Consider the following 27,345-nt stretch of genomic DNA (forward strand, 5'->3'; position numbering starts at 1 on the left):
TATACAATGTGTGCCGAAGGATACTTCTCCGAGGTTAAAGCGACACAAGCGTGAAGCTGATCACTCGCCTCTATCTAGCGCCGAGGTTAAGGATGACGGAGCTTTATCTCCAATCCCCAATACGTCTTCATTGCATGAGATATGTGCCATGTTATCTTGTTATCTAATTTTGTTATTAAACGTCTCTCTTAGCATTAAGACTGTAAGGCGTTAATCATATGGTGATTAATGCATACGGAGCAATTGATTGAATGAGAAATGACAGGGGAAACTCAAAGAAAATGTATCCCAACGCCATCTTGTGCGCCATAAATCCCATATGATCTGAACTGGCACCGCCTGAGCTATGACATGGCCGCCATGTTATGATTTATAAGGAAGTTCCTGAGGTGTTTGGCAGTATTATGAAAGGAAGTGTATAGTTCCCCTCAGAAGCCAATGAAAGTGACGTGTGCCACTCTTCCATCAATCGTGTTAACAGGGTCCCGAAATGTTTGACGAAACAGTTGTTGAGATGAGCAATATGTTTTAATTGCATCTGCTGCCATCTCTGCTTTCTAACTTTTTACGCGCCTCTCCCATCTATGCCCGCAAGCTTGCAGCTCCCAGCAACTCAGTTTCTCAGTGATTGTGCCAACAGCAAGAGCCTGATCTCAGCGCGCCAAAAGGTGAATTTCAAAACCTACTCCCCGATGCATGCAACACTGTTACGTACGGGAACTTAGCAAAGCGAGCGATATTTGGTTCATTTTGGATAACAAACTCTCTATACATTTAAAACAGTATGTCAGTACTCGGAAAAGTGTGTGAGTAGGTTTGATTTTATGTTCAGTTAACGTAAAACCTACAAAATTGAAGTGAAAAGTCTGCATTGAAATTTATTTCTAATAATTTTAGGAAAGAATAACAAGTAGCTGTAACTCATTAATATTAATAAATTAAATTCTTGAAACACTAAGAAAAAGGCCAGTGTAAATCAACGGTAGAGTGACGATATACATAGGGAAATCCTCTTTGATGTAGGCTGGTTCCAGCGAAGGCCCTTCCTTATTAGTAGGAATACAAATAGAATTGAGCTGTTTATAAGAAGTGGCAAAATTTTGAGGTAGTGGTTCTGTCGTATATATACAGTCCCCGTGGGGTTGTTGTTATCGTGCTGTAGCCGGTTTGTCTGAACAGCTACAGGACAACAACACCACCACATATATACTATGTACATAGTATATATATATATACTATGTGTATATACTATACACAACATCAAATTTGAATATCCAATTCCACGTATAAACAACCTGAAAGTGATACCCAGGGGTAACGAGTGTAGCCTTCACACGATAATAGCAAGGTCCAAACCCAGCAGGACTCAGGTTCACAAGAAAGTTAGCCCACATCACAACTATCACTACCACAGTGGAACAACCAAGCAACACATATATGGATATATATAGCGGTCACAAAGTCTTAAATAAGTCAGAAATAAATTCTGGGTAGGGTGTGCTCCTTAAGTTTTGATGGCTTCTTACATCAATTGATAAGTACCTTTGAACGAAGGGCGCAACCTGGGGTTTGCAAACCATCTTTGTCAAGTATCAGCATAAAGCATATTGCAGATATTCAATCCTGGTAGCAGTGCTTCTATGACATGATAAAATTGAGGGCGAAATAGGAATCACACCTTGAAAAGAGCCCAAGAAGTGGTTCTGAACTCCACGTAACTTTCTTATAATTCATGAATTATTATTATTATTTATTTTAAATAGACGTATACTATTGGTGGGAAAGCTAGAAGGAAAGAGACCACTAAGAAGACCAAAGCATAGGTGGGTGGGCAATATTAAAATCGATCTTAGAGAGATAAGTTGGGATGGTACGGATTGGATTGACCTGGCCCAGGATAGGGACCAGTGGATTGCTCTTGTGAACACGGCAATGAACCTTCGGTTTCCATAAAATGCTAGGAAGTTCTTGAGTAACTGCACAATTGGTGGCTCTTCAAGAAGGTCTCAGTTCAATGAGTAAGTAAGTGAGTGATTATAGGGGACATAAAAACAACAGGGATATTCTAATAAAACAGGGAGTATATAAGCCGCATGTCTGCTTGATAATCATGTATACACAGTGGCAGTGTCATGTGTGTGGCTAGTAAATAAGTCTTGGTTGTCAAGCCATAATTTGCAAAGGGGTAAGGTGATCTTCCTACATTGTCGTCCTGATCACAACTACTCATGCAGACCTGCGATATCCTTGCCTACTGCTCCTAACCCCTGGACACCGCGTAAAGCCGTCAGTTCCTACTCCTGGTTGTCTCAGCTCACGGTTTATACCCCTGACACTAAAGGAATTATTGCTCTAAGATTTGCCTGGGTCACTTATGAATGAACCACCCTTGACATATCACGGCGACCCAAAATCGACCCTTAGAAGAAGAGAACAGCGTAGGCGAGAAGGTGCGACAAGCGACAGCATTACGGGTGCGCTTGTATCTTACTGACGAATTCTCAGTTTCGTATAGCGACTCGTACTGACGTAAGCTGACATTTTCTGAGCCAGGAGCTGCTGGTCAGTGCCACTCGATGCACAGGAATGTAAACAAGGGATATGTTTACCATTTCGCCCAATTTTATGCCCGTCTTCTTGAAGTTGTTTATATATAATTTCTATGTGTCACTGTTAGATGCACCATGTCAGTATTGCGAACGACATATTTCCAGTGTTTGCAAGTATTTTGGCTGCGTGTGAAATTATCTCCCGTGCCCTTTGTTGAGGCTTCGCGCACTCACTGAGGGTCGATGAACCTCCCGTTCAAAACCGTAAAAAGTAAAAAATTGAAGTAAAGATATCCCTGTAACAGACCGTGGAGTCCCATAGAGTTGTGAGACGTCGAGGCTTCCACATTTTCTAGACAATCGGCTCACAGATGGCAGTGAGGTTGTCAGCCTAACGCGCCGGCCACCCTTTGTCCCCCGGAATATTCCTTGTACTCAGTTCTGTTAGAGGCCGAGTCGACCCCAGGGCCATAGTGTGCCTGGAAGGATTAGGTAAAACCATCGCTATAGTAAACTGTAGAACTGCGGAAATCAATCAGACAATTTCAACAATATCAATCGAGATACATTTACTCTGATAGCAGTCCACACGAAGAATGTGAGCATATCGCGTGAGGTTAGCTTACGCAAGCTGAGGACGCGGAAAGAACAGGGCTTCCGTCTAGTGCCGACGTTAAGAACGGCGGAGCTAAAATATCCCTCCAAGGTGAGGTGACTGCGAACAGAACATGATTATAAATAGGGGTGGACACCAGAACAAGCCCTATATTTAGTTCCAGAACTTCTCATTTTGAGGCACCTCTGTTAAATGCCTCAAGATGCCATTAGTACCATTCCCAACAGGTACACAAGCGGTAACAAGTTCACGAACTTACACTGTAATATGTGTTGGTTATTCCTCCGTACTTTTGTATTGACCTGCAATGACTGCTAAATCGGAGCCTCTACCTGGTCCTGTGAAGTCATCTCCACGCCTTAGCGTGAAGACAAATTTACCTCTTACTTTCCGTCTGCTGTGGGAACGAGGGTGCGTCATCGTCAGTTAGTGACTTAGGCTGTTCTTCCGTAAAGTTGCGAACACAAAGCATGACGTACCTTGGTTCGCAGAGTGGACAGACTTATCCATGCATAAGGGCGTATGTTTAGTGAAACACTTCCGACTCTATTAAACAAAGAACGGACCATAATCTCCCAGTAACGATTATTTCAGAATTTTGTAATGAAGGTAATTTATGCCGTCAGTGATGATGTCAGTACCATGGATAGGAAGTGAGAGATTCTGGGATCGAGTCTCTGCAACGTTTACTGTACCAGTGTTCTGCTACCTTGTACAGGCTGGAGGTCTCCTCCCGCCGTCATGTCGCGACAGGCTTTGTTGCTGGTTCTTCTAGTCGTCGTCCTGGGCGCTCAAGCTCGGTCGCAACAGAACGGGAAGCGGAAGTCCGGCAGGAGGGCGGTACTCGCGCAGCAGCCATCGGCAGGCGCAGACGCCGACAACACTGACATCTATAATGAATATTACGAAGAATACGATGGATACGACGATTATGAGAATGGAGGTTGGTACTAGTGTTACTGTTGTTAAAATATGAGAACTGGCTTGCTTAGTTCATCTACTTTACGAAGCAGGGCATCTTGTACCTTGTGAACTAACTTCCTGTGTAGGTATGTCTCAATTTCGTACTGGCATTATAGGCCTAATATCGAATGTACGAGTATGTTGAAAATAGAATCTAGTAACTTTCCGCTATGATGACATAACGGTTTACATCACTAACTGAAAATGACGCACTTTCGCTCCCATAGCAGAGGGAATATAAGTGTGGCAAGTGTTGTTGTACTAAGAGAATTCCTCCAGGAAGTTCTCCTGATTACAGTATTAGTTTAGAAACTTAGGTCTGCAGTACGTGTTTAAAAACTAAACTGAAGAAAAAGAGTAAATTTTCTTTGAAAATTTAAGATTTGAGGTTTTTACGGTGGTGACTATGAAGAATGCCGACTTCTGGGATGTGACGCCGAGTAGGTCTTGTGTAAACCAACGTTTCGGAGGAATGTATCTCCTCCATCTTCAGGGTATAAAATCCGCGAGCGAGGAACCTGCACACGCTCAGCCGCTCTGTTGATATCCTCATAATTGTTCAACAAATATGAGTAACTCTGAAGCGTTACTTGACGCCAGAATTAGTTTCGTAGTCCCGCAAAGTGAAGTGCAATAGTAATCTCAAAGAGCAACCCTTGTGCTTACCCTAAAATTTTGGATTTCTTTTGGTTTAAAATCCAAATTTAACAACAATAGCTAAGTGTTAATCGTCATGTGATGTCACATTGATGTAATTTTGTAGAAACTAATATTTGTGGCTCGCAAGTTTCTTTTAATCATAACATTTATTTTATCCTTGTATATGTTATTTCATAAGACCAAGGCGTATGGGGGGTGGACAATATTAAAATGGATCTTAGAGAGATAGGATGGGATGGATTGGATTGATCTGGCTCAGGATAGGGACCAGTGGAGGGCTCTTGTGAATACGGGAATGAACCTTCGGGTTCCGTAAAATACTGGGAAGTATGTTATTTCAACTTCCTTCCCTCCACCCTCCAAAACAGACCGTCCTAAAAGTCGTTTTACCAAGATTATACTCACGTTTCAGGGAAAAATTATTTCATTTACAACCAAATGCAAATCGAGTGAATGCACCAATACTACAGCAGCTAGAAACACGCGCTAATGTAATCACCTTTACTCTTAACAATGAACACATTATCTCAGACTGGATTCAAGATCCAGAGCATTTCGCTTACGAGTGTAATGCGATCTGTTGGCCACCCTGTATGAATGTGCGACGTTTCGAGGATGACTGACCAACAATATTGAGACTGATAAACATATGTGCTAAAATATTGGAATTACTCAAACACGTTCCAATTTACTCATTAAATCGGATAATTTATTTCACTGTTGCAGGCAGGACCACTACGCCGCCACCTGCGGTCACGCCTCCCACGCCACCACCTTCGCCACCAGCACCTCCACCTTCTCCACCAGCACCACCACCACCTGCGCCACCTCGACCTAGAATTCCAGGTACGTCAAGACACCAAGTGTGACGCATGTCTGTATCACCAGTACCACAAATCCCACAACGCCTTCAATGGGCGGGCCAGCTCAGCGTTAATGCCAATACTTGTAGTGAGAAGGTATCGAGTTCGAATCTTAGCTCTGGATGCTATACTGATGATGATTTCTTACGGTTTTCCTGACGTTGGTCACGTAAGCTTGCTCTATCAGCGTCGTGCAAACAAGCATTCTCAGTCTGCTTCAAATGTGTTACAAATCAACAGTCTTAGTTAAGAGACTGAGCACTGTCACTCTCTTTCATTCACAGTACAGCCCCTGCCGCCAGTGCCGACGCAACCCCCTACACTGCCCACATCTGCACCAACCCCGGCACCCAGCCCTGTGCAGCGTCCAGATAGTGCATCAAGGGTCTCTCCTGACACCAGAGGTCAGTACTGCCATCTGTTGGTGTATATTTGCATGCCTCCTCTTCGAGCTTGCATTTGCTTAACACTGTGCAGTGATTCCATTGGGGATGAGACACGGGACTGATAAACGTTGCTGAGCAGCGGTTCTAATAACTGAGAGTAAAGGAATGGCTCCACAAGCGACATCCGTTCGTGTGGACCCCTTACGTTCTGCTGGAACATTAGGCCGTTTCATATCGCAGCGATTAATATTCAGAGCATCAAGGTATGATAGAAAGATGTTGCTGGTTTTTGGGAACATCCATATGGGATATCGGAATGGCTAATTATTCACATTCGAAGTTTATAAATGTTCACGGATAACTGTATTGACTTTCAAACTAAACTCAAATCTGTGGCCTGTAGTCCGCAAGCGAACTATACCTACCGAGCGACCACCGCTTGACAGCGAAGTTAGTGCCAACTTTTGCTGATAGAGGGTGTCGCGTGGCCAGCGAAAAGGATTCCCACAGCCGTTAATCTCGGTTTTCAGACCGGAACCGCTACTTTTCCATTCAAGTAGCTTCTCAATTATCCTCACGAGGCTGAGGAAGGAGGAACTGAGGAAAAACACGAAAAGTAAGTTAGAATATGCAGTGTACAGGCCGGTATTTGAATTTAGCACATCTCAGACACGATCCAGTAGCGTAACCGTCATGGCATTCTGCTCGGTATTTGTTCTTCTGTTTACACAGTGACGTTCTGCTGCAGGAATCATTTCAATATGACATGTTAACCTGTTCTAGTGCCTTTCAGATTCGCCACTGAGGGCCTTCAGTGTGTTCGTTTGTATACCTGTACGGATGTAACAATTCTGGATTTGTTTGCATGATTCTTCTTTCTATTTTCTACATTATTTATCCCTTTGACTGCCAAACACTACCACAGAATTACCTTGGTGGCAAATGCAGTTGGACCGAAAAAATACCCACAATATTATTTTAAAATTGAATTCATTTTAAAATTACCATCAAACAGGAGGAGGTACAGTCAAATTAAAGCCCGTTCTTTCCTCTAAACATTAGCAGACATATGGTGCCATCTACTGGCAGAAATACTGTATTAACTAACGTTCCGGTTTCTTCGCCCGTGGTGGTATTAATGCATGTACCGAGAGTCGATCTAGTCTTTACGTGGCGCGCATTATAGATCAGATTGGCTGAGCCATGCTTTAAAACAAACCTCGACATATATCCGTAAGATCAAAATATTTTTCTGACGAAGAGTCTGAGTTAGTAACAAGATAATATCACTAGTTATGTGCACCGTGAGACTCATCATTTTCAACAAGAAATGTTTTAATAAAATTCACATTAATTCAATATTACTTAATATTCGTGATAAATTTCTAATTCTGACTTAAGGAGGCAATTTATTTCTCCTGAAGAACTCAACAATCAGTAAACTTTGCGGGATTTGGGATTCCCAGTGCTGTGACCATGAAGAGTTGTGGGATTTGATGCTGTGTAGTCTGGTAGCTTTCAGACGTTTTGGAGGAACATACCTCCTCCGTCTGTAGAGTAAACGACTAACCCAAGCGAACAAGGGGCTAGAAGGAAGCAACACGCTTGCTCATTGCTTTAAAACTTTAAACTTTAGTTACAAGCTTACCGCTTTAATCTTGCTGGTTATTTGTTTAGTGTTTCCTTCCTGCTAGTTGCATGCTTACCTTACTCTTCGAACCTACATATGGAGGTACGACGTTCCTCCGAAACATCAATAAGTTTCTACCAGACTACACGGCATTACATTCCGGAAGAAACTATCTTCTTCCACAAAATGTAGGTGTATTGGCCGCGTGTAGACAGAAGGCTATCATGATGGAGTCTAGAAGCTTGGCTTGGCTTTGCTTGTATTTTTCTTGCAGAGGCGGGCGGGTGCACATTCGAGGGTTTGCCGCGCAAGGACGGGGAAACGTGGAGACCGGATGCTTGCACGTCGTGCCACTGTGAACAGGGCCGCGTCGAATGCTCGCAGCTGGGATCCTGCTCGTCAGGTCGGGGAAATTTGTGATAATTAGGGAAATTTACTAATAATTTGAGAAAATTACTAATTGTAACATTCACTAACGACATGGGAATGCTGTGATTTATTGGTCAAGTAGGGAATTTTTCGTATAACAAAGAAAATGAATGCAGAGAATAATATTGGTAGTTACTATAGGATTCTGACGATGGTGTATAACACACTGATATGTTGGGATTTTGGACTTTATCCATCGTCCTGGTTTTTAAGATAACAAATAAAAACACGACGTTTCGGAAACTGGATCTGTTTCCGTCCTCAGGTGAAGGAAAACACCTATTCAGTTGGGTCCAGTGATTGAGGCTAGCTCTTTCTAAGGGACCCAACTGAATAGGTGTTTTCCTTCACCTGAGGACGGAAACAGATCCGGTTTCCGAAACGTCGTGTTTTTATTTGTTATCTTAAAAACCAGGACGATGGATAAAGTCCAAAATCTCAACATATCAGTGAATAATATTGGTGTTTGTTAAGGGAGATAGTTTCCGAAACTGATTTTTTATGTTCATTTCTCGGACATATCTTGCGCGTTTTGATTTATATGTATTTGTGTATATACATGTATGTTACGAATCCCACCGTATGTACAAGCTCAATTTCTGTATGACAGGAACAAAAACTCACTAACAGGCCTACAGTCGGTTGTTGCTGCGTGTGTATTTCTTAGTTGCTTATTTGACGACTCGGCAATTGTGCCAGATGATACGTGCACATAGCGGCGAAAGTTAAGATAAGCGATGAATAATGAATTGGATGTGATGTGGAAGGAAGCTGTTCTGGTTTGACTGACTCCTACCCCAACTTTTACCTAGATGGATGAGGAAAACCAAGAAGGAACTAAGTCAAGATAGACGCTGTCCCAGGTGATATTCGAACCCAGCACCATTTGAATAAAGTCTAGATAGTTACCTCTGGATGAACCTGCTTGATTTTATGGAAATCACCGCTGTTTGAAGACGTATATCTTCTGGGATATAACGCCGTGTAGTCCGGCGAAAATCGGCGGACGTTTCGGATAAACATACCGCCTACGTATTCAGGAACGAACAGTAAGCAAAGGAAAAGGCATGTTACTTGGTTCATGCTTGTTTTTTGTTCTTACTCCTCGACCCTGGAGATGAAGGTGGTAATATTCTCCGAAACGTCTGTTGTCTTTCACAGGACTACATGGCGCTGCAAGCCGGTCATAGTAGCCGCGCGGTCTAAGGCATGAACTGTCTTCACTCGCTCAGAAGCTGCGATCGTGGGTTCGAATACCACTTAAAATATGGATGTTTGGTGTGGTGCGTTTATTCTGTGTTTTTGTTGTCCTGTGTTTATGTAGAGGCCTTGAGGCGAGCTGATCACTCGTCCAGGGAGTCCCACCGTCTGTGAAAAAAATAATTAAGGAACTGAATAAGGAACCAGGGTCCTGAATGGGCTGGTAGAGCTATTGAAGAAAAACATGGTGCTGTAAATCAGAAAATTGTATTCTTCGTAGTCAGAGGTGTGAGAATTTAAAATCCAGCAATGGCTGTTTATTCTGTGAGTCATACAGAGCTTATGAACACTCACTGTGGGCAAAACGAAGAGATTTGAAAGATAAAGCAAGTGGTACATATAGTAGTACCTGCAGCGCTCTAAACGATTTGCGGTAGAGGCAATAAGGAGAGCTATGGCTGAAGACAATGCTTCTTTCCAGAGTCAGAAGTTAGTATATGTTTATCCTGCAATCTCGCTGCTGTGTGTTTACGCTGCGGTCGGGGTCACTCTTTCTCTTGCTCACAGATGTCACCCGATGTCAATGGCACATCCAACTTCAAGTAGAAATGATAACGAGTGTCGTGCAAGACAGGTTTAAGTATAACTGTCTGTGCAGCCACTGATGAATCATCTCACTGCAATACAAATGCCACGTGCCCAGTCCTCGGGCTGCATCTCGTAGTAGGCCATGGCCTAGAAACACAAATTATATGAAGAATCGACGCCGTGAAAATTTCATATTCGAAAATAATTATATTTCTGATACACAGTTTTATGAAAAAACTGGGGTATATGAGTTTTGAGGGATGGGTCTTGTGGTGTACGTGATTCTGTAAAGAAATGGTACCGAACAGTTTAGCATAGCGGTATCGGTCTAGAATTGTATTCGGGATGTACTTGGTTCGAATCTCGGACGGGACACCGACTATGCTGACAGAAGTTTTCGTGGTTTTCGTTAATTCCTCAAGGCAAATGCCGATATAGCACCGCGATAAATCCATGTGTGATTCCTTCCAAATCCTTTGCAAGTCATCATTCATCAGTCATCCTATCATTTGACGCTGTGCAGTCTGAGATACTGATTACATTGTTAAATCAATCACAAACTCAAAAAGCAATGAAATGGCTTTAAAAGGAGGAATTATTCAGTGAATGCTTCAGTAAAATTCTAAGAAATGCGCAACACTAATGGTTTACTGATATGCTGATAAATGGTTGAAGCTGCAAACCTACGGTTCGCGTACCGAAACTGGCCTTTGAGGAGCATTACACAGGCCCGCATTAAACCGATTATAATACGAACATTTTTTCAAATACTGTTTCTCGGAAAAGACTAGCCTCGTTGTTTTCAGACCACTAAAATATATTAATTAATATGCAGTCTCAACTGGCACAAAAGTAGGAATGTTTTCTGGAAGTTGACCATCTCCTTAAGTTGGCCGGATTTGAATGGAATCACACATGGCAAACAGGTTCCATCAGCTGACGCGTTCGCTTATGTTGCAGTCATATAAATACATTACTGTGTGTGTTAAAACACATAAACATGCTCACAGCGAGAGAATTTATGTTCTACTTAAGTTAGTAGGAACAGTAAACATATTGTCACGTGTAAGGGTGACTTATAAGACCGGTTTTATATTGGATTAATCGATTTGCTGCATCTTATACATTCACAACTCAGGGCTACAAGGCAATACAGCCCTATCTCTGTTCTACGCACTTTCCAGTTCACCGTTACACACGCACTAGAGTTTTCAGTCTTCACTAGTCGTATCCTGGTAACGGATTTATAACAGTCTCCCTGTCACTTCAAATCACACATGAAGTCTTCTTTTCACGGTCTACATAGTTTATTTTTGGCATTATTCTGCATTTTCCAGTTCCGAAGACTCAATTCTTCGCTTCTCCACTACTGTTCTCTATTCCTGTTCTGTCCTTTCATAACTCCTCGGAACGGATCACACAGATAGCCTATATTGCTGACGAGGCATGTTTACCGTACCGTTGCCTAGCAACAGACGTCCTATTGTCGAGCACATTGGCTTCGCGGGAATATGTTTACCGAATCGTTGCCTAGCAATGGATATACATATCACAATATGTAGTTTTGTTCATGGGAGGTCATACAATCCACTTGGCTATAAATGTTGCAACAGTACTTTCTTACGACTAAAAACTACAGCATGGCGACGCCGCAACACTTGATGTCGGTTTGGTTTCGCCAGCCTGGGTGTGGACGTGTGTCTGTGTTGCTCTCACCCACATCGTGTGAAACGCGCGATCCACGCCACTGACTAGGGCATATGGAGCGGAAACTCGCGGTCATGACCTCAACTTGAGCATCAATAAGTTGGCCAATTAATATGGCGGCCCTCAAGGTCACAAGATTTGTTTACACTCTACAATATTGCTGCAAGAATTTGAGGAATGCGTAGAATTCAAACTAGACGGTTCATATCGGAGACATAATATCCGCCACTGTTCCGATAAACTGACCATTCTCGTGTTCCACCATTCATGCTCACTACCGACCGAGCACTCTGGCTCAGACGGCAATTCTTGTCAGTAGTGAAGAGCACTGACTTGTGTGATGGGGCACCATGTAGTCTGATGGAAGTGAACCTATATTTCGAAGGAACGTGTTGCCACCAGCCTCAGGTTTAAATATATTGTAACGTGTTACAATAAATTAAACAACTAGACAAGAAGCAAGCAGACAGCTGCAAGATGGGAGGCAGTAGCTTCCTGCAAGGGGAAACTTGGTGACCTTCTAGCAGACTATGTGGGGACACATCCCAGAAGGCAGAACTCTTTTCAGTGATAGGTATGAGCACTTCTAACTCCACCTTTAGATTTGCATTCCAGAGTTATACACAACTGTGCGGTGGTGGTCAAGCTTATAACCGTTCAAGTGACTTAAGACTGCCGTTGTAGCAGAAGCTACTAGAAATAAGGCATAATTTGCTGTACTGAGCCTGGACAGAAAGAGGCCCTGTATATATTTTATATATATTGTTTAACATAGACAGACAATGACTCTGACAAAAGACAGACCCGTCCTCTTGTCAGAGGGGGTGCCCCACAAAAACAAGACTGAAACTGCCAAACAGTAATAAATATCTGGTCATTAGCCCCAGATGGGACTTGACAACAAGACTTACTGACTGCCTGACCATCAGTTGCAATGTGACTTTGACTATAAAGCCAGAAGTGCAGAAGTGAATTCGGAAGAAGAACCAGAATATGAGAGAATACAGAAAGTGTGTGAAATGTTATAATTGAGTATAATTGTGTTGCAGGCATCAAATAAACCTAATCATCAAATCTAGAATCCACAAATATTAGTCACGTGTACCCACCTATGCGTGACAATACAAACAGTTTATTATTACAGTCATCAACAATTAAGTTAGAACTTAATCCAGATTATAGCAATTTATTGCTTTTATCTAGCTTTTTCAATTGAATTGAACTCATTTTGTGGCTGTTGTAATGGTGATGGGTTGAACACGACTGTTTCTTGCACAGGAACAGACTGTGAGGGGGTGGTGTGTACGGAGCTAGAATGTCCTTCCCTACAATATATACCACTCGGACAGTGCTGTCCCGTCTGTGCAGGTGAGCAAACTAACTTCATTACATTGAAGGCACGCACTTACAATACTTTCTTCTCTCTTCAGAGGTAGGGTCTCTATTAAAGAAATGACACAAGTGCATCCTTAGTAATTTAAGGGATAAAACAGAATTACATCTGTGGGTGAACAAAACCAAGTATTAAGAATACAGTTTATTAAAATATAGTCTTTTACAATGAACACTCAAGGGCGGCAGAAAAAATAATGTTCAATGTCTTAAACCGAAGTTTTTAAACAAAAGTTTCTGGCTACCCAGAACCAGAAAATACAAACACTACTATTACTATTACTGGTACTACTACCACCATATTATTACCATATTACTACATCACTACACATGACACTATATATACTACAGCATACACATGTTTTATGTATACATGCTTTACAATTTTATAATTGTCACACCTTTAGAACAATTTTTAAAACCTTGTAATTATGACACCAAAAATGAATCCATTTTGGATTACATACTCAGCAATATAGTGCATTATATTTATGATTATCCACGTGTTGAGTGATGGTATAAAAACCCCTAAATCTATGTACTAGTACACAACAAGATGCAAAACAAAGTAAATGACTTAAAGTGAGTAGTTTTGTGATATACCCATCTCATACGTATGAGTGCAGCTAACAAATTTATTTCTTTTGGCTTGTTTTGGACTTCATCCATCGTCTGGTATGTAAAAGACAAAAGACCACGACGTTTCGGAGACTGGATCTGTCTCCATCTTCAGGTGGGTGGAGAAGGATGAACCTACTCAGTTGGGCCTGTTAGAAACAGCCAGTCTCAATCACTGGACCCTACCCACCTGAAGACAGAGACACTTCCAGTCTCCGAAACGTCGTGGTCTTTAGTCTTTTACATACCAGATGATGGATGAAGTCCAAAACAAGCCAAAAGAAGTACAGTATACACCATCGTCAGAATCCTTTCAAGTCTAACAAATTTATTCTTTGAATATATTTGAACTCTAGTCCTTGTGAGTCCGTGTTGTAAACAGTAAACAAGCAAGCACTCACATCTTATTTCCACCCTGTTTTCATTCTCAGATGAAGAGGTGGAGCCCGAACCTCCATCCCATACAGTACTACCGGTAAGTCAGATTTTTCTTCTTTCCTTGCTTCGTTATGGCTCATTTAGCAGTACAGTATCTGACTGTAGTCATGTAGCATGAAATGGTAGGATGAGTGAAAAATGACATGAAAGGAATGTGGAAAGAGGCAGTTGGGTCTCATTAGTAATACTATCCTGGCATTGCCTGGCAGGACTAAAGACAATCATAAAACATTCAGCCAGGATGCTTGGTGACCCAACAGACTTTCAAGCTGGCCACTCCCAGAATGTAAGTTTGAAGAATTGCTGCTTGAACCAGCTTGCTTGGTTTTCATTGTTTTTACCTGAATAAAACAGAAAAATATAATGTGTCTCATGAAATGAAGTGTCTTGATGTTGCTATATGTTGCAGGTTCGCCCAATCCCAGGACAGGGACCTGGCCCTGTGGAGACCACTAACACAGAGACCATTGGACTACCTGGCCCTAGGGTAAGTGTGAACGGGAAAACAACTTTATGACATGGCGAACGTTACTTGTGAGGTGGGAGTGCTAATGCTGAAAAGCAGTAATCGTAGTAACCAGAATAAGAACAGGAATGAATTTTAGAGCTTCAAGAAATGTACAACCACTCAAATTCTAGTTTATTTTTTCTAGAAGAGGAATATGTAATCTATACTTCATGCAGCTGAGAGTGCTACTAATGTTACTTTGGCATGGGGAAGGTTTATATTGTTAATGTTTTCATCAGAACTAGTTAAATGATTAGGTTAATTCAGAATGCCAAGGTACAAAGTATGCATGTGGAAACACTGTGCAATGTAGAATGGATTTCAGCTTTACAGCCTTGTTATGAGAGTTCACAATGACAGATAATGTAGGGCTTACCAAATAGCATATGAAATAAACCCTACAGGAACATGCAGCCCTTTCTTGTTGTTTTGGTCATGACACTGAAATGAAGCATTTGGGTTAACGTTGCTTTTGTTGGAGAAGTCATTGCTCTGATGTGAGGAAACATGATTTAATTTGCAGAGTCAATGTTGTGTTTATTTCAGGGTGATCAGGGTGCTCCTGGATCCCCAGGTCGACCAGGGGATGCTGGGTTTCCTGGATCACCTGGAACACCTGGAATTCCCGGAAGTCCTGGACCCCCTGGACTGGCACCTGATGTGAGTACTTCAGTGGTATAATTTGTAAGTTCCAAAATTTATTTTGTTATTAATTACTAAGGCCCTAATCTCATATGTTTTACTGCATCATGTTTTCTCATTTATTTTCTCAGTCCCATCATCAATTTCTCAGGCCTTACACATCATTAAATTTAAGGTCACATATATTACCATTATTTTTTGAGATGGCCTTAGAAGCTGTTAATTCTCTTAAGACATAATTTACTTCATGCAACCTGAGCACATATATTAATCTGCAATGTCTGAGACCTTTTATTGTGTAAGGTGTCAGATCTCATTAACTAATAAAGGCTTGTCATTGAGATTTTGTGACTTGTGGAAATGTACTGAACCATTTTCGCATGTCTCACGGTATTGTGTGAGATATACCTCTGAGATACTGTTGCTCTTTATTAAGGTGTCCAGCTACTACCACCAGCTGGCCCTGTCACAGGCTACAGGAGACAAAGGACCCACAGGACCTGGAGGATTCCCTCCAGACCCCTTCCAATATTTGCAAGCTCAAGTGGGGCCTGTAGGGCCCCGTGGACCTCCAGGTATTCAATGGACAAGATAGATTTATGGTGTCAGGGGGGTGGGGTGGAGGGAGCCAGCGATCTTCCCTTCCACTGGATCTTCAAAAAAAAATCAGAAAATAAATGGAAGGCAATATTTCCAAATTCTGATACCAAAATTAAAATTATTTTTAAAAATACATTTTCTGTTTTTTTAAGAATGTATTTTTAATATACAATTAGAATGATCAAACCAAGAAGAATGAGATGGCTGGGGCATGTAGCACATATGTAGGAGAAGAGGAATACATACAGGGTTTTTGTGGGAATTCCAGAAGGAAAGAGAGAACTAGGAAGATCTAGACATAGGTGGGGGACAATATTAAAATGGATTTTAGAGAAATTGGATGAAGTAGTATGGACTAGATTATCTGATTCAGGACAGAAACTTGTGGCTGGCTCTTGTGAGCATAATAATGAACCTTTGGCTTCCATAAAATGTTGGGAAATCTTTGAGTAGCTGAAAAAGTAGTGACATCTCTAGAAGGACTCAGTCCCTTGGAGTTAACGAGTTAGTTACTTAGTAAGTTAGTAAGTAAGAAGTATGTAAGTAAGTTAGTTAGTTATCCTATACTGAATACCCTAGAGGATCAGTTAAAATGTTTTTAAACTGCATAACAGTAAGTTTGAAAGCATATTTTCTGGCTGTTCCCTTCCATCCATGAAGGTGCTGCCTCCCTTGGATAATATCCTGGCAGTTCTCAACGCCAGTGGTCTCGTCATAACTGAATGCAAGAACTGGGAGGCACAATTTCTGCTCTGAGTAACAAAGTAGAAACTGCACAGTGGGACACAGCCCTGTTGGTATTTACTGAGAATAACAAAAATGCATGCTTATTTCAGTCACCATTTGGATTAAGGCTCACATGATTTACCATTCCATTTTTTGTTTAATTGCTAGTGGGTTGGGACTAAGTCCCTTGTACTGCGGCCACTTCTGGCCTATTGTACCAGCCCCAGATGATAGGTGAGGGTGATTGTGGAACAATTGTCGAATGAAGATTGGCAGGGGAAACCGAAGTACTCAGAGAAAACCTGCCCAAGCGCCACTTTGTCCACCACAAATCCCACTTGACCAGACCCGGGATTGAACCTGGGCCGCCACGGTGGGAAGCCAGTGACTAACCACTTGAGCTATGGCGCTTTCCACACACTATCAAATAATGTTTGTTTTTAAATCAAAACTGACATGGCTGATCACCTGAGAAGATTTTAGTGGATTTATTCATCATGGAAGCTTCAAATTGTACATAGGAGTTAACTTTGTTCAGTGAAGCGTTACATGAGCATGCCTTGCCAAGCAGCTAATTATAAGTTGCATATCTTACAGGGCCACCAGGTGCTGCAGGTCCACAAGGGTTCCAGGGAGTGCGGGGTGAGCCAGGGGAGCCAGGACCTCCAGGACAACCAGGATCACCAGGCCCCAGGGGGCTACCAGGTCTGCCTGGGAAAGATGTGAGTTCTTCTTCTGTTAAGCTCAACTTTTTGAAATTCTGATTACCACATTTCATAAACATAAGTTATATTGTAGGTAACAAAAGAGCAAACAGCCTTGTGTTTCATTGTATCATGTCTATTCTGTGAGTATTGATAATATTTTTATGTTACAGTTGTGTATGTTGTTCATGTGGTATGGTATTAAACATCGTTCAGTAAGTTGTAGGAGTTGACAGGAATATATGAGAAAGTAGCAGAAGTTAATAGTATGAAAGTTTATATAACAAATGTCAAGATTTCCCATTGAATTCTTGATGGGTGCTGCAGTAGCAAATTAATAATTATGCAATAGAATCATCCATTTATGAGCAAATTTTCTACCAGTAGGCCTGCACATTCAAGTACATTAATTTATTTTGACCTAACCAAAGTTTCACTGCGCTGTTATGTTTATGAGTTGAAACAACCAAAATTTTATGCAGAGAATTTGTAGCTATATTTATGCTGTATATTCATACAAAATCTTACATATGCAATTCAGTGGTTCAGCAATTGTCACCATCAAACAGAAAGCTAAATATAGACTTCACATGACTTTTGATTTGATTTGATTTATTATTACCTCAAGCAGTCCGTACAGGCAAGACAGTCACCATAGATATAGAAGCAGTCCATTTATATATATACTAAAATAAGATATAAAATGAAAAGTTAAAATATAACAAATAGATAAAATATGATATATGATAAAAGCAGCTGTAACTCACAACTTTGTCAACATACATACATACAACAAATGAACCATTTTCGAGTCACAACAATGATGTACAGATACAAAATATGGCCATAAGTACATGTTATCACAATTACATCAATATGAATTTCATTCAAAATAAACCTTAAATATAGATTTATAGACCATTCCAGGTATTCATTTATTGAATAGAAGGGTTCCCTTAAAAGGAAATTTTTAGTGACTAATCTAAATTTCTTAATATCAGTTGATTATTTTCTTATGTTCCATGGTAAATGATTAAATATTACAATACCCATATAACACACACCCTTTTTGTACTTGGTCAGCTTTACAGATGGTAAGTGTAAGTTGAAACTCTGTCGTGTATTTATAGTATACATTTCAGTATTAATCACAAATAGGTGCATATTTTTCACTACCAATAGCAATAAAGAGAATATATATTGGGAATAAAGAGGCAGTATATTTAAACGTTTAAAAAATCCCCGACAAGATGCTTTAGGATTTGCGTTCATAATAATTCTTATAATTCCTTTTTGAATTATAAAAATATTTCTACCATTTGCAGCATTTCCCCAAAAGGCAATTCCATATGTCATAATAGAATGAACATACGCATAATATACAATTTTTAAATCATTAATTGTTAGAAGTGATTTAACAGATCTAATAACAAAACAAGCAGAGTTTAATTTCTTACTCGTTTTGTTTATATGTCCTTGCCAAGATAACGTTGAATCCAGTGTCACTCCAAGAAAGTCAGTGCAATGGGTACTGTTTATTTGAGTATTTATATTCCTTATTGGGGAGTTATCAGTTTGACTCATTTTTGTTTTAAAATACATACAATATGTTTTATTAACATCCAAGGTCAAAGAATTAGCTTGAAACCAATGCATTATCTTCCCAAAGACAATATTAAAATTTTCTTTAAGCTGCCTATAATCAGGAGCAGTTAATATTAAGTTAATATCATCTGCGAATAAAGTAGGTTTTCATATGTCACTTATTAAAGCTGGTAAATCATTTATATACAATAAAAAAATAACGGTCCAAGGATCGATCCCTGCGGAACACCCAACTTAATCCATTTCCAATCAGAGAAATATTGTCCAGAATTTTTATCTTTTATTACTACTATTTGGTATCTATTATTCAGGTATGAGGTAATCAATTTAAAGAATATTCCTCGTATACCATAGAAATCCAACTTGGAAACAAAACCTCATGATTCACACTATAAAATGCTGTGGTCAGATCACAAAAAATACCCCCAACCAGTTTCCTATCATTCAATGCCTGTAATATATTATTAATTTAATTAAAAGTGGCAGTCTCAGTAGACAAGTTTTTCCTAAATCCATACTGTTCAACAGGTAAAATACTATTTAAAAGGACATGTGCATATAATCTATTGAAGACTTATTCTTTGTTGTTTTACATTCTCCAAAGGAGTCATTAACAAAGTTGATTATTACAAAAACATCAAATGCTCTTTCTTGCTGGTGTAGAAAAGAAGTTTTGGAAACATTTATTGCCTCCCTCTTCAACACAGCTTGAAGAACTCACTTCTTGTCATGAATCATGTCCATAGAATGCTGCCAATTTACATTCCTGGAAGACTTAGTTTAATATTCACCACCCATTTACAATTTATGTCTCTCAAGTGATGGCTTCCTTTGAGGTTTTAAACAAACTAACAATATCAATTTCTTACTTCTCAAATGCATGCTGCACCCTTACCCCTCTCAACCTTCCACTTATATTTTATCAGTAGCAAACAAATATAAAATAATGGTCCATAGAGTAAAGAAGTATTATTGTTGTGTTCTGACTTAGCCCTCATTTTGTGCTTAGGGAGAGACTGGTGATGATGGTGAGGCAGGACAACCAGGGTCTCAGGGCCCTCCCGGACCTAGAGGACTACCTGGCATGCCAGGACTGCCAGGGATCAAGGGACACCGTGGCTTTCCAGGCCTGGATGGGGCAAAGGGCGAGCAAGGGTCATCAGGGGAGAAGGGTGCACAGGGAAGTTCAGGGCCCATTGGTCCTGTCGGTCCCATGGTGAGTGTCACATTGCCAGTAAAATGAGTAGCAAGAAGCAAACAGACTTATGACAGGAAGGACTAAGAGCAGCAGGGAAATACTGTCAATAGCAATCACAAACAACAGAAAAATTACTTTGCCATCATGACAAATAAAAGCAGATATTGCCTTCCACTAATGGCAACAACCAAACAAGATGAGAAATTGTAACTGGCCACTGATACTATCAGAAATACTGAGAAAGAATAAGCAAATATTGCTTGTGTATTGTGGAAACATAAGAAAACATTGGCAATGACAATGGGAAACTGTAACTATACCTTGCTGGTATCAAGTAATCTAAACAGGCAAACAGCATATGCAAGTGCTGGGTCATGACTAACATCTTCTTTGCAGGGCCCAGCAGGCCCACGAGGAGAAAGGGGAAGAGAAGGACCTCCTGGACCACCTGGACTGCGTGGTATTGATGGCATTGCAGGGCCCCCAGGATCTCCGGTAAGAAAGTCAAATGAAGCATGTGACATGATGCAGCTCCCTGTTGACTCTCTCATTCATTCCCTGGACATATTTGCAGGGAGCGATCGGGAAGCCAGGCCCACCTGGGTTCCCTGGGAGTCCAGGCATCAAAGGTGACCAGGGTGCTCAGGGCCCTAAAGGGAGCCAGGGACTGCAGGGACCACGAGGTGAGTTGAGTGGATGTTCTAGTTAGAGAGGTCCTGTGTGTTTTGGCTTGGGTTGAATATTTGAATGTAATGAAGATGTGACACTGTGGCCGCATGATTGGTGACTATGGTGGACTGTCAATCAGTAGGGTAAACTGAAGTGAAACCTGTCTCTGTACTAATATGCACACATTCCATCCTAGGATTGAACCTGTATGTATCAACAGCAATAAGGAAAGCAGGCATTAAATGTTCTTCATAGAACCTCTTGTTTCTCACACTTCACTGATAAATATGACAGCTGTGTCTTCTTACAGTAAGATGACTATCTGCAAGAATGATGCACAGGGTTTCATATCCAGGCAGGGGCAGATAATTTTCTCATTAGCATCATGTCAAAAACTCTCTTGTGCCCACTTAAATGCTGCCTATCTTATAGGGTAAATGATCAGAGTGTTGACTGCTCGCTCCTTGCTAATGATGAGGTCCAGACACCTGTGGGGATCAGGTATATTTGCATCCTTGCCTTTACCATTTTCTCTAGTGTGGTGTCTTACTGGAGATGTTTCTTCACGTTGTCCTTATTGAGGCTGCCAAATTTGGTGTGGCCTGTACCCTGAAACCTCAATTCTTTGTAGGTGAGGCAGGAAGGCCAGGACAGCCTGGAGAGTCAGGTCCACAGGGACCAGCTGGCAAGGATGGACTTCCAGGAGAGAAGGGAAGCCCTGGAGCAATAGGTCTTGCAGGACCTCCAGGATTTCCAGGAGCTAGAGGACCTCCAGGCCTTTCTGGGAGCCCTGGATCACCTGGAGTGAAAGGGAGTCCAGTAAGTGATACATGAGATGTTTTGTATAGATATTTTCCCTTATTATGAACAAGTACATATAAATTAGCATTTATGTGCTGAGTTTTATTTTAAAATTAAAAATATATTCTGCTGTTCCTGTTTCCATATCAACTAATATTTCACAAGGGACACAACAATCAAAAACAAGAGAAAAGATTACATTATTCACAGACAATTTCAAACAATAAGATATTTAGAACAAGGAAAATATTTGGACTGAAGAGGGATAAAGTAACAGGAGGTTGGAGAAAACTGCATAATAAGGAGCTTCATAACTTGTACTCTTCTCCAAGTATAATTAGAATGCTCAAATCAAGGAGGATGAGATTGACCGGGCATGTGGGAGAAGAGGAATGTATATAGGACACTGGTGGGAGAGCTTGAAGGAAAAAGACCACAAGGAAGACCAGTATATAAGTGGGTGAATAGTAATAAAGGGATTGTAGAGAGATAGAATGGGTGATGTGGATTGGATTGATTTGGCTTAGGATAGAAACCATTGGAGGGCTCATGTGAACACGGTAATGAACCTTTGAGTTCCCTTAGATGATGAGAAATTCATGAGTAGCTGCAGAATTGGCAGTTGCTCAAGAAGGGCTCAGCTCTGTGAAATTAGTTAGTTTATGTATATATAAGTGCTGAAACATGTTGGCTATCTTGTGGAAACTGATGCAAGAATGTATGATGTGTAATTGAAAATTTATACATTTTTAAGAAAAGAGAAAATGGGCTAAGTTGTTTGTTATGCTAATTGAGGGGCTTATAACAGTGACCTGTCTTCATTCCACAATGTGATTGTTTCTTGCAGGGAATACCAGGAGAACGTGGCTTCAAGGGCGAGTCAGGCATGAAGGGGGAGACAGGAGCTCCAGGGCCCCGTGGACTTCCAGGTGCTGTAGGGGCAGAGGGCAAAAGAGGAAAGAGAGGGCTGCGAGGACCCACTGGGTCTGCGGGTCCACCTGGAGAGCGTGGAGCACCAGGGGGTAGAGGCCTGCCAGGGCCTGATGGAGCACCTGGACCTAAAGGTAAGAGGCAGGGATTTATATTATCACGTATTTATGGCTACATGACTGATAATAGTGGAGTTTGGATTGGATGCTTGGATTTATTAACTCCTTCTTTTACAGTCTCTTTTAATCACATTCAATTATAGCGCTATCGCTAACCTACCACTTCACAAATCACTCTTTAGCCAAACCCTTCTTTCTTGACTGCTGAGGACTCACTCAATTCATGTTTTTGTTCTACAACTCTTTTCTGATTCATGACTGGACTACTAATCTGGTCTTGAGATGGACCCATAGATAACACATCTTATATTGTTGACAAAGCCTGTTTACTATGCTGTTGCCTAGCATTGGAATGGTGCAGACCACATAGAAAACACTTCTTTCAATACCTCTTCCATTGTTGTGTGCACATATTTCAAACATTGCCTAGAAATGAGTCTACATGTCACAATATGTTACCATGCAGGCAGGCCTGGCAAGAAGGCGAGTGCCTGCTGATACCAAATGTGACAATAGGTTCACTGCAGTGGTTTGGCTGCTCTTGCAGCCATCAGTGTGTGTGGTCATAGCTGAGTTCACTTGTTTGTATGTTGCAGGTCAGTCTGGGGACAGGGGTCCTATTGGGCCTCAAGGAGTGAAAGGCTCTCAGGGGGACCCTGGCAGACCAGGACCACCAGGACTGCAGGTGTGTGGTATGAAAAATACAGGAACGATGCAAGGAATCACAGAGACACTACAGAGGTCACAGTTTAAGAGCACACAAGATTTTGTTTTGCATCCATGGCCAGATGTGAAAATGATTTTGGGGAATGCAGCCCACACAAGTCAATGTGCATGGCCGGATATACACGAAAATTTTGAATGTTTTCTAAATGGGCTATGTTCTCACAGTCACTCACAGTCAGACATATTGTGCTTCATTTTATTTGGCTTATTTTTCTCAGAATATCATACCAACGGTCTGCTCCATATATATGTCTCCTTCCAGTTCACTAGACTACTGGGACAGTTTATTTTAAAATGGAAAATTTCATGGACAGTTATATTTTGATAAGTGTGTGGACTTGGGTAGAAATTAGGAAAATTTCTGGGACACCTTTTGAGTTGTGCATGAAATATATGGAATTTCCCATTCTAGAATTTTCCACAATTTAGAGGATGGTCCTTTCACTTTATTCTTTCCTTTTGTCTACAACATAGAAACACAGATAAACAGACTGTATGTCTAAAATCCACCTCTGTCTGCATGGAATGTGCTCACTCTTGTGACTGGACGTGAACTGCATGCGAACTTAGGAAATTCACCCATGTGAACGCCATATCGCTTCACCCTATGTCCGTGATTTTCCTTTTGTGAGCAGACAGCAAAGAAACACTCATGTGGCCCATAACCATAGTACAGACTCTGTGAGATTGTCTGTAAACTTAAGATTTGCCCTCCTTATCCATGTCACTGCTTTGTATGTTGGCCCCAGCAACAAAGGGAGGATACTACAGGCAGAGAGAACTAGAGAGATTAGAGAACGAAGCCACATTCAGAAGAGTGCCTGGAAAGAACTTCAATTAAATGGAAATAACGAATCATTCCTCTGTAAACAATGTAAAATAACTGGCTCTGATCTTCAATAGGAAATTGACGTATTTCACAAAAAGGAGACTGTAGCTAAAGTGTTTATAGTGTTATTGTTATTAATGATTTGGAAAGGTTTTGGAATAAATCTATTATGACAGCTTTAAAGTACTACCTGGAATATGCCTGGAGGAACTGAGCTAACTCATGAAAAGCCTCAGTGAGGCTAGAAGCTGTTCTAGTTGAGACATGAACTATTCATCTCCTGAATACAAGTTAGAAGCTTTGCCGTTTAAGTCTATGTAGTCAGTAGTAACATAAGGATATTGAGGCAGGACCTCTAAAATCCTAAAACTTCAACTATTGGAACTGCAGAAGTATCACAGAGACACTCATTTTCTAGCCTGCCAGAACTGACATTACAGTATTTCCATGGTATAATATAACTAGCCTGGATGTTTACTTCACAGGGGCTGCGTGGGACACAGGGACGGACTGGACCTCCAGGTAAACCAGGTAACCCTGGTGAGAGAGGAATTCAAGGAGCAGATGGTAAACCAGGAGAACAGGGACCTCAGGGACTTCAGGGACTGCCAGGGCCTTTAGGGGCCCCGGGAGACAAGGGTTTCACTGTAAGTAAAGGTGACTGAGTAAAACTGAGAATCCTTGGTGTGCTGTAATTGCAAGGCACAAAATGATTCTGATTAAGGGTGATCATAAACCAAGATTTTATTTCCACTTAGTGAAATGCCTTTATCCTTACTGTGTAATAAGATGATGAGCCACCAAGGCAGCTCCATCAAGAAATGAAAGGTAGAGATTTGTGTCCCGTAAAGGCACCCATGCAGACTGTCTCTTGGGTCTTCCCAGCCTTGAATTAAACTGGCATCAGAGTAAAGTGTGAAGATACCAAACCATGTAGGTCAGCAACCACCTCCGGCTAGTGCTGAGGTCTAGAAAACATGGAGCTCTATCTCTACCCCATCTATAATGCATCATTTTATGATAATTTTAATTAAATAGTATAAAGATAAAGATGACCCTGCACTTAATTAAACACCATACCATGAAGACATATGGGATAGTTGAGGTATATCACCATGTGTACTTAACCTAGGCACTAAGAGGTAAGTAGTCAGCTTTCTATGCCAGTTAATTCACCCCTAGGGAAAGAACCACCTGTACTCATTAGGTAAGAGGCTGGATGGGTCCCAGATGTAGTCTGGATTCTGCAGACAATATAAAAACTCTTTCTCCTGCCAGGAGATGAACTGCATCTCCTAAGTCCTCTAGGTCATAGCCTAGTCCCTATACTGACAGAGCTGTTCAGGCTCATAAAAGAACCTTAACATTGTCTGTGTGTCTGATGTTCCCTTCTCATACAGTTGATACAAATTGTGGTTTTATGAGTGACACAGATCTTGGAACAGCAGGATCCTCTGAAATAATAGTATGCTACTCTCACATTTCAGGTTTCTTTTAATCCAGAAGACGACTGTCTAATTTTCTCTGCCTCAATAACCACAAATCGTGATTGATACCGGGTTCATGTCTCTTAAGATTACCTGGCAGTCCATTTTATTCAACAGCACCACTATGGCTCACAGGCTTGATGCAGGATGCTTACTTTCTAAATAACAATGGTGCCTCTATATGAAGCATGAGTTTGTCATGGCAGTAACTGTGAAGTGTAATATATTGATGGTACGCCATGCAGTCTGTTAGACACTTACTCTGCTTGCTACTTTCCTATCTTACTCTTCAACCTTGAAGATGAAGAAAATACGTTCCTTCGAATCATTGGCAGAATTCTACCACACTACACAGGATTACATCCCAGAAGATTTTACTTTACCAAAGTTCCTGTTTAGGTCTCTGTGTGTAACATTAAATGTTTACACTCAACTGTAAGTGCTGTCTGTAAATTCAGTGGCCATTCTTTATATGTTACTGTTATTGTTACTGTGAGAACTTAGAGATGTTGGCAAATTTCACATGAAGCTTTATGTGTACTGACGTTCTGGCAGAGTAAGTATCTAGAATGATGGAATTCTGAATGACCAGATGTATAGAACAATGATTGGTCAGCATCATCTTTCAGATAAAACTTTCACTTGTCCTCTATTTTACAGGGAGAGCCAGGGAAAGATGGAGAACCTGGTCCCCCAGGGCCAGCAGGACCCCGAGGTGATGCAGGTAAAGATGGTGCTCCTGGAATACAGGGCCCTCCTGGGCCTCCTGGGTCTGATGGTGAGAGAGGGGCCCCTGGACCTGGAGGTCCTAGGGGATTCCAGGTGAGTTTCCTGTGCTCAGTGAAGCAGAGTCATGGCTGCAGTCATGACTGGGTAGTCCACCTCAGTGAAGCAGAGACATATCTGTGTCAATGGAACCATAGGATTCTGCAGAGTGTTTAGAAGAATTCTATTCTAATAGAATTAGAATTAGAAATGTATTCTAATATCTATTTATGGACCCTATAAAAGACAAACTGCAATTGCAAAAGTTAATATTATACTTCATGCCATAAGTTTTTATAAAGAAAGAAAATATGGATGTGCAGACTGCAACACCTATAATGGTGATCTCAAGTCTAACATTATTTGATAAAGAAAGTCAGAAATATTGCTTAATAACTATATATACACTGTGTCAGAAATACTGGTGGGGTACTGAGAGGCTGTGATATAAAAATACACCATGAGCATCACACTGAATATTGTATCTTCACATTCCTCCACACAATCAGCTTTATGAATGGTCACAACGTTGTACCATTATGTTTACCCTTTCCTCAGCTTAGTTTCTTGTGATCCATAAATGTATGTGGTCATCTAGCCATGTTTACTCCCAACAAAGGGCACATTGGACTTTACTGTTAGCCAAGCAAATATTGAGTATTACTGCTTAATATGTGTTGAGGTGTGAATATAATGAAGATTATCCACATGACAAAAGATAGGAAAATAAATATTCAACATAAAGAGAAATTGGAGAAGATAATGTGAAAACATTAGATGAAATAGACAGAAAATTTAGATGACCAGTAATTAGTAGGCCCCATGTGAAAGTAGGTTAGAATACCTTCACCACAGCCCTGCAGGTTGTAGAAGGTGATAGAAAGGGGAAACCACTGCCTGGGGGTATAACTGGGCCACCCTGTCAATGAAAGGCATACATATGGGGAACTGGTCTTCCAGGTTGAGCGTTGGATGTAAGGCTGACAACCTTGCTCTG

General features: G+C 41.0%; 1 protein-coding gene across 4 annotated transcripts in view; it reads left to right on the forward strand.

Moving 5' to 3' along the window:
• Positions 1 to 621: 621 nt before the first annotated feature.
• LOC111871217 (collagen alpha-1(I) chain) overlaps positions 622 to 27,345 on the forward strand; it is a 44,268-nt gene continuing 17,544 nt past the window's right edge. For 2 of the 4 annotated variants that reach the window (XM_023864147.1, XM_033754145.1), the window contains exons 1-19: positions 622 to 668; positions 3,884 to 4,108; positions 5,515 to 5,634; positions 5,936 to 6,055; positions 7,942 to 8,070; positions 12,870 to 12,959; positions 14,033 to 14,076; positions 14,449 to 14,526; positions 15,094 to 15,207; positions 15,626 to 15,764; positions 17,113 to 17,237; positions 19,834 to 20,040; positions 20,419 to 20,517; positions 20,597 to 20,705; positions 21,323 to 21,510; positions 22,340 to 22,556; positions 23,138 to 23,226; positions 24,582 to 24,743; positions 26,244 to 26,405. In XM_023864147.1, the coding sequence (XP_023719915.1) occupies positions 3,907 to 4,108; positions 5,515 to 5,634; positions 5,936 to 6,055; positions 7,942 to 8,070; positions 12,870 to 12,959; positions 14,033 to 14,076; positions 14,449 to 14,526; positions 15,094 to 15,207; positions 15,626 to 15,764; positions 17,113 to 17,237; positions 19,834 to 20,040; positions 20,419 to 20,517; positions 20,597 to 20,705; positions 21,323 to 21,510; positions 22,340 to 22,556; positions 23,138 to 23,226; positions 24,582 to 24,743; positions 26,244 to 26,405 (2,394 nt within the window). In that variant the 5' untranslated portion in view covers positions 622 to 668; positions 3,884 to 3,906. The remainder of the gene's footprint in view (positions 669 to 3,883; positions 4,109 to 5,514; positions 5,635 to 5,935; positions 6,056 to 7,941; positions 8,071 to 12,869; positions 12,960 to 14,032; positions 14,077 to 14,448; positions 14,527 to 15,093; positions 15,208 to 15,625; positions 15,765 to 17,112; positions 17,238 to 19,833; positions 20,041 to 20,418; positions 20,518 to 20,596; positions 20,706 to 21,322; positions 21,511 to 22,339; positions 22,557 to 23,137; positions 23,227 to 24,581; positions 24,744 to 26,243; positions 26,406 to 27,345) is intronic. The other 2 variants (XM_023864148.1, XM_023864149.1) reach the window with 2 other exon arrangements.

Source organism: Cryptotermes secundus, unplaced genomic scaffold, assembly GCF_002891405.2.
Source record: "Cryptotermes secundus unplaced genomic scaffold, Csec_1.0 scaffold573, whole genome shotgun sequence".
NCBI lineage: Eukaryota > Metazoa > Arthropoda > Insecta > Blattodea > Kalotermitidae > Cryptotermes > Cryptotermes secundus.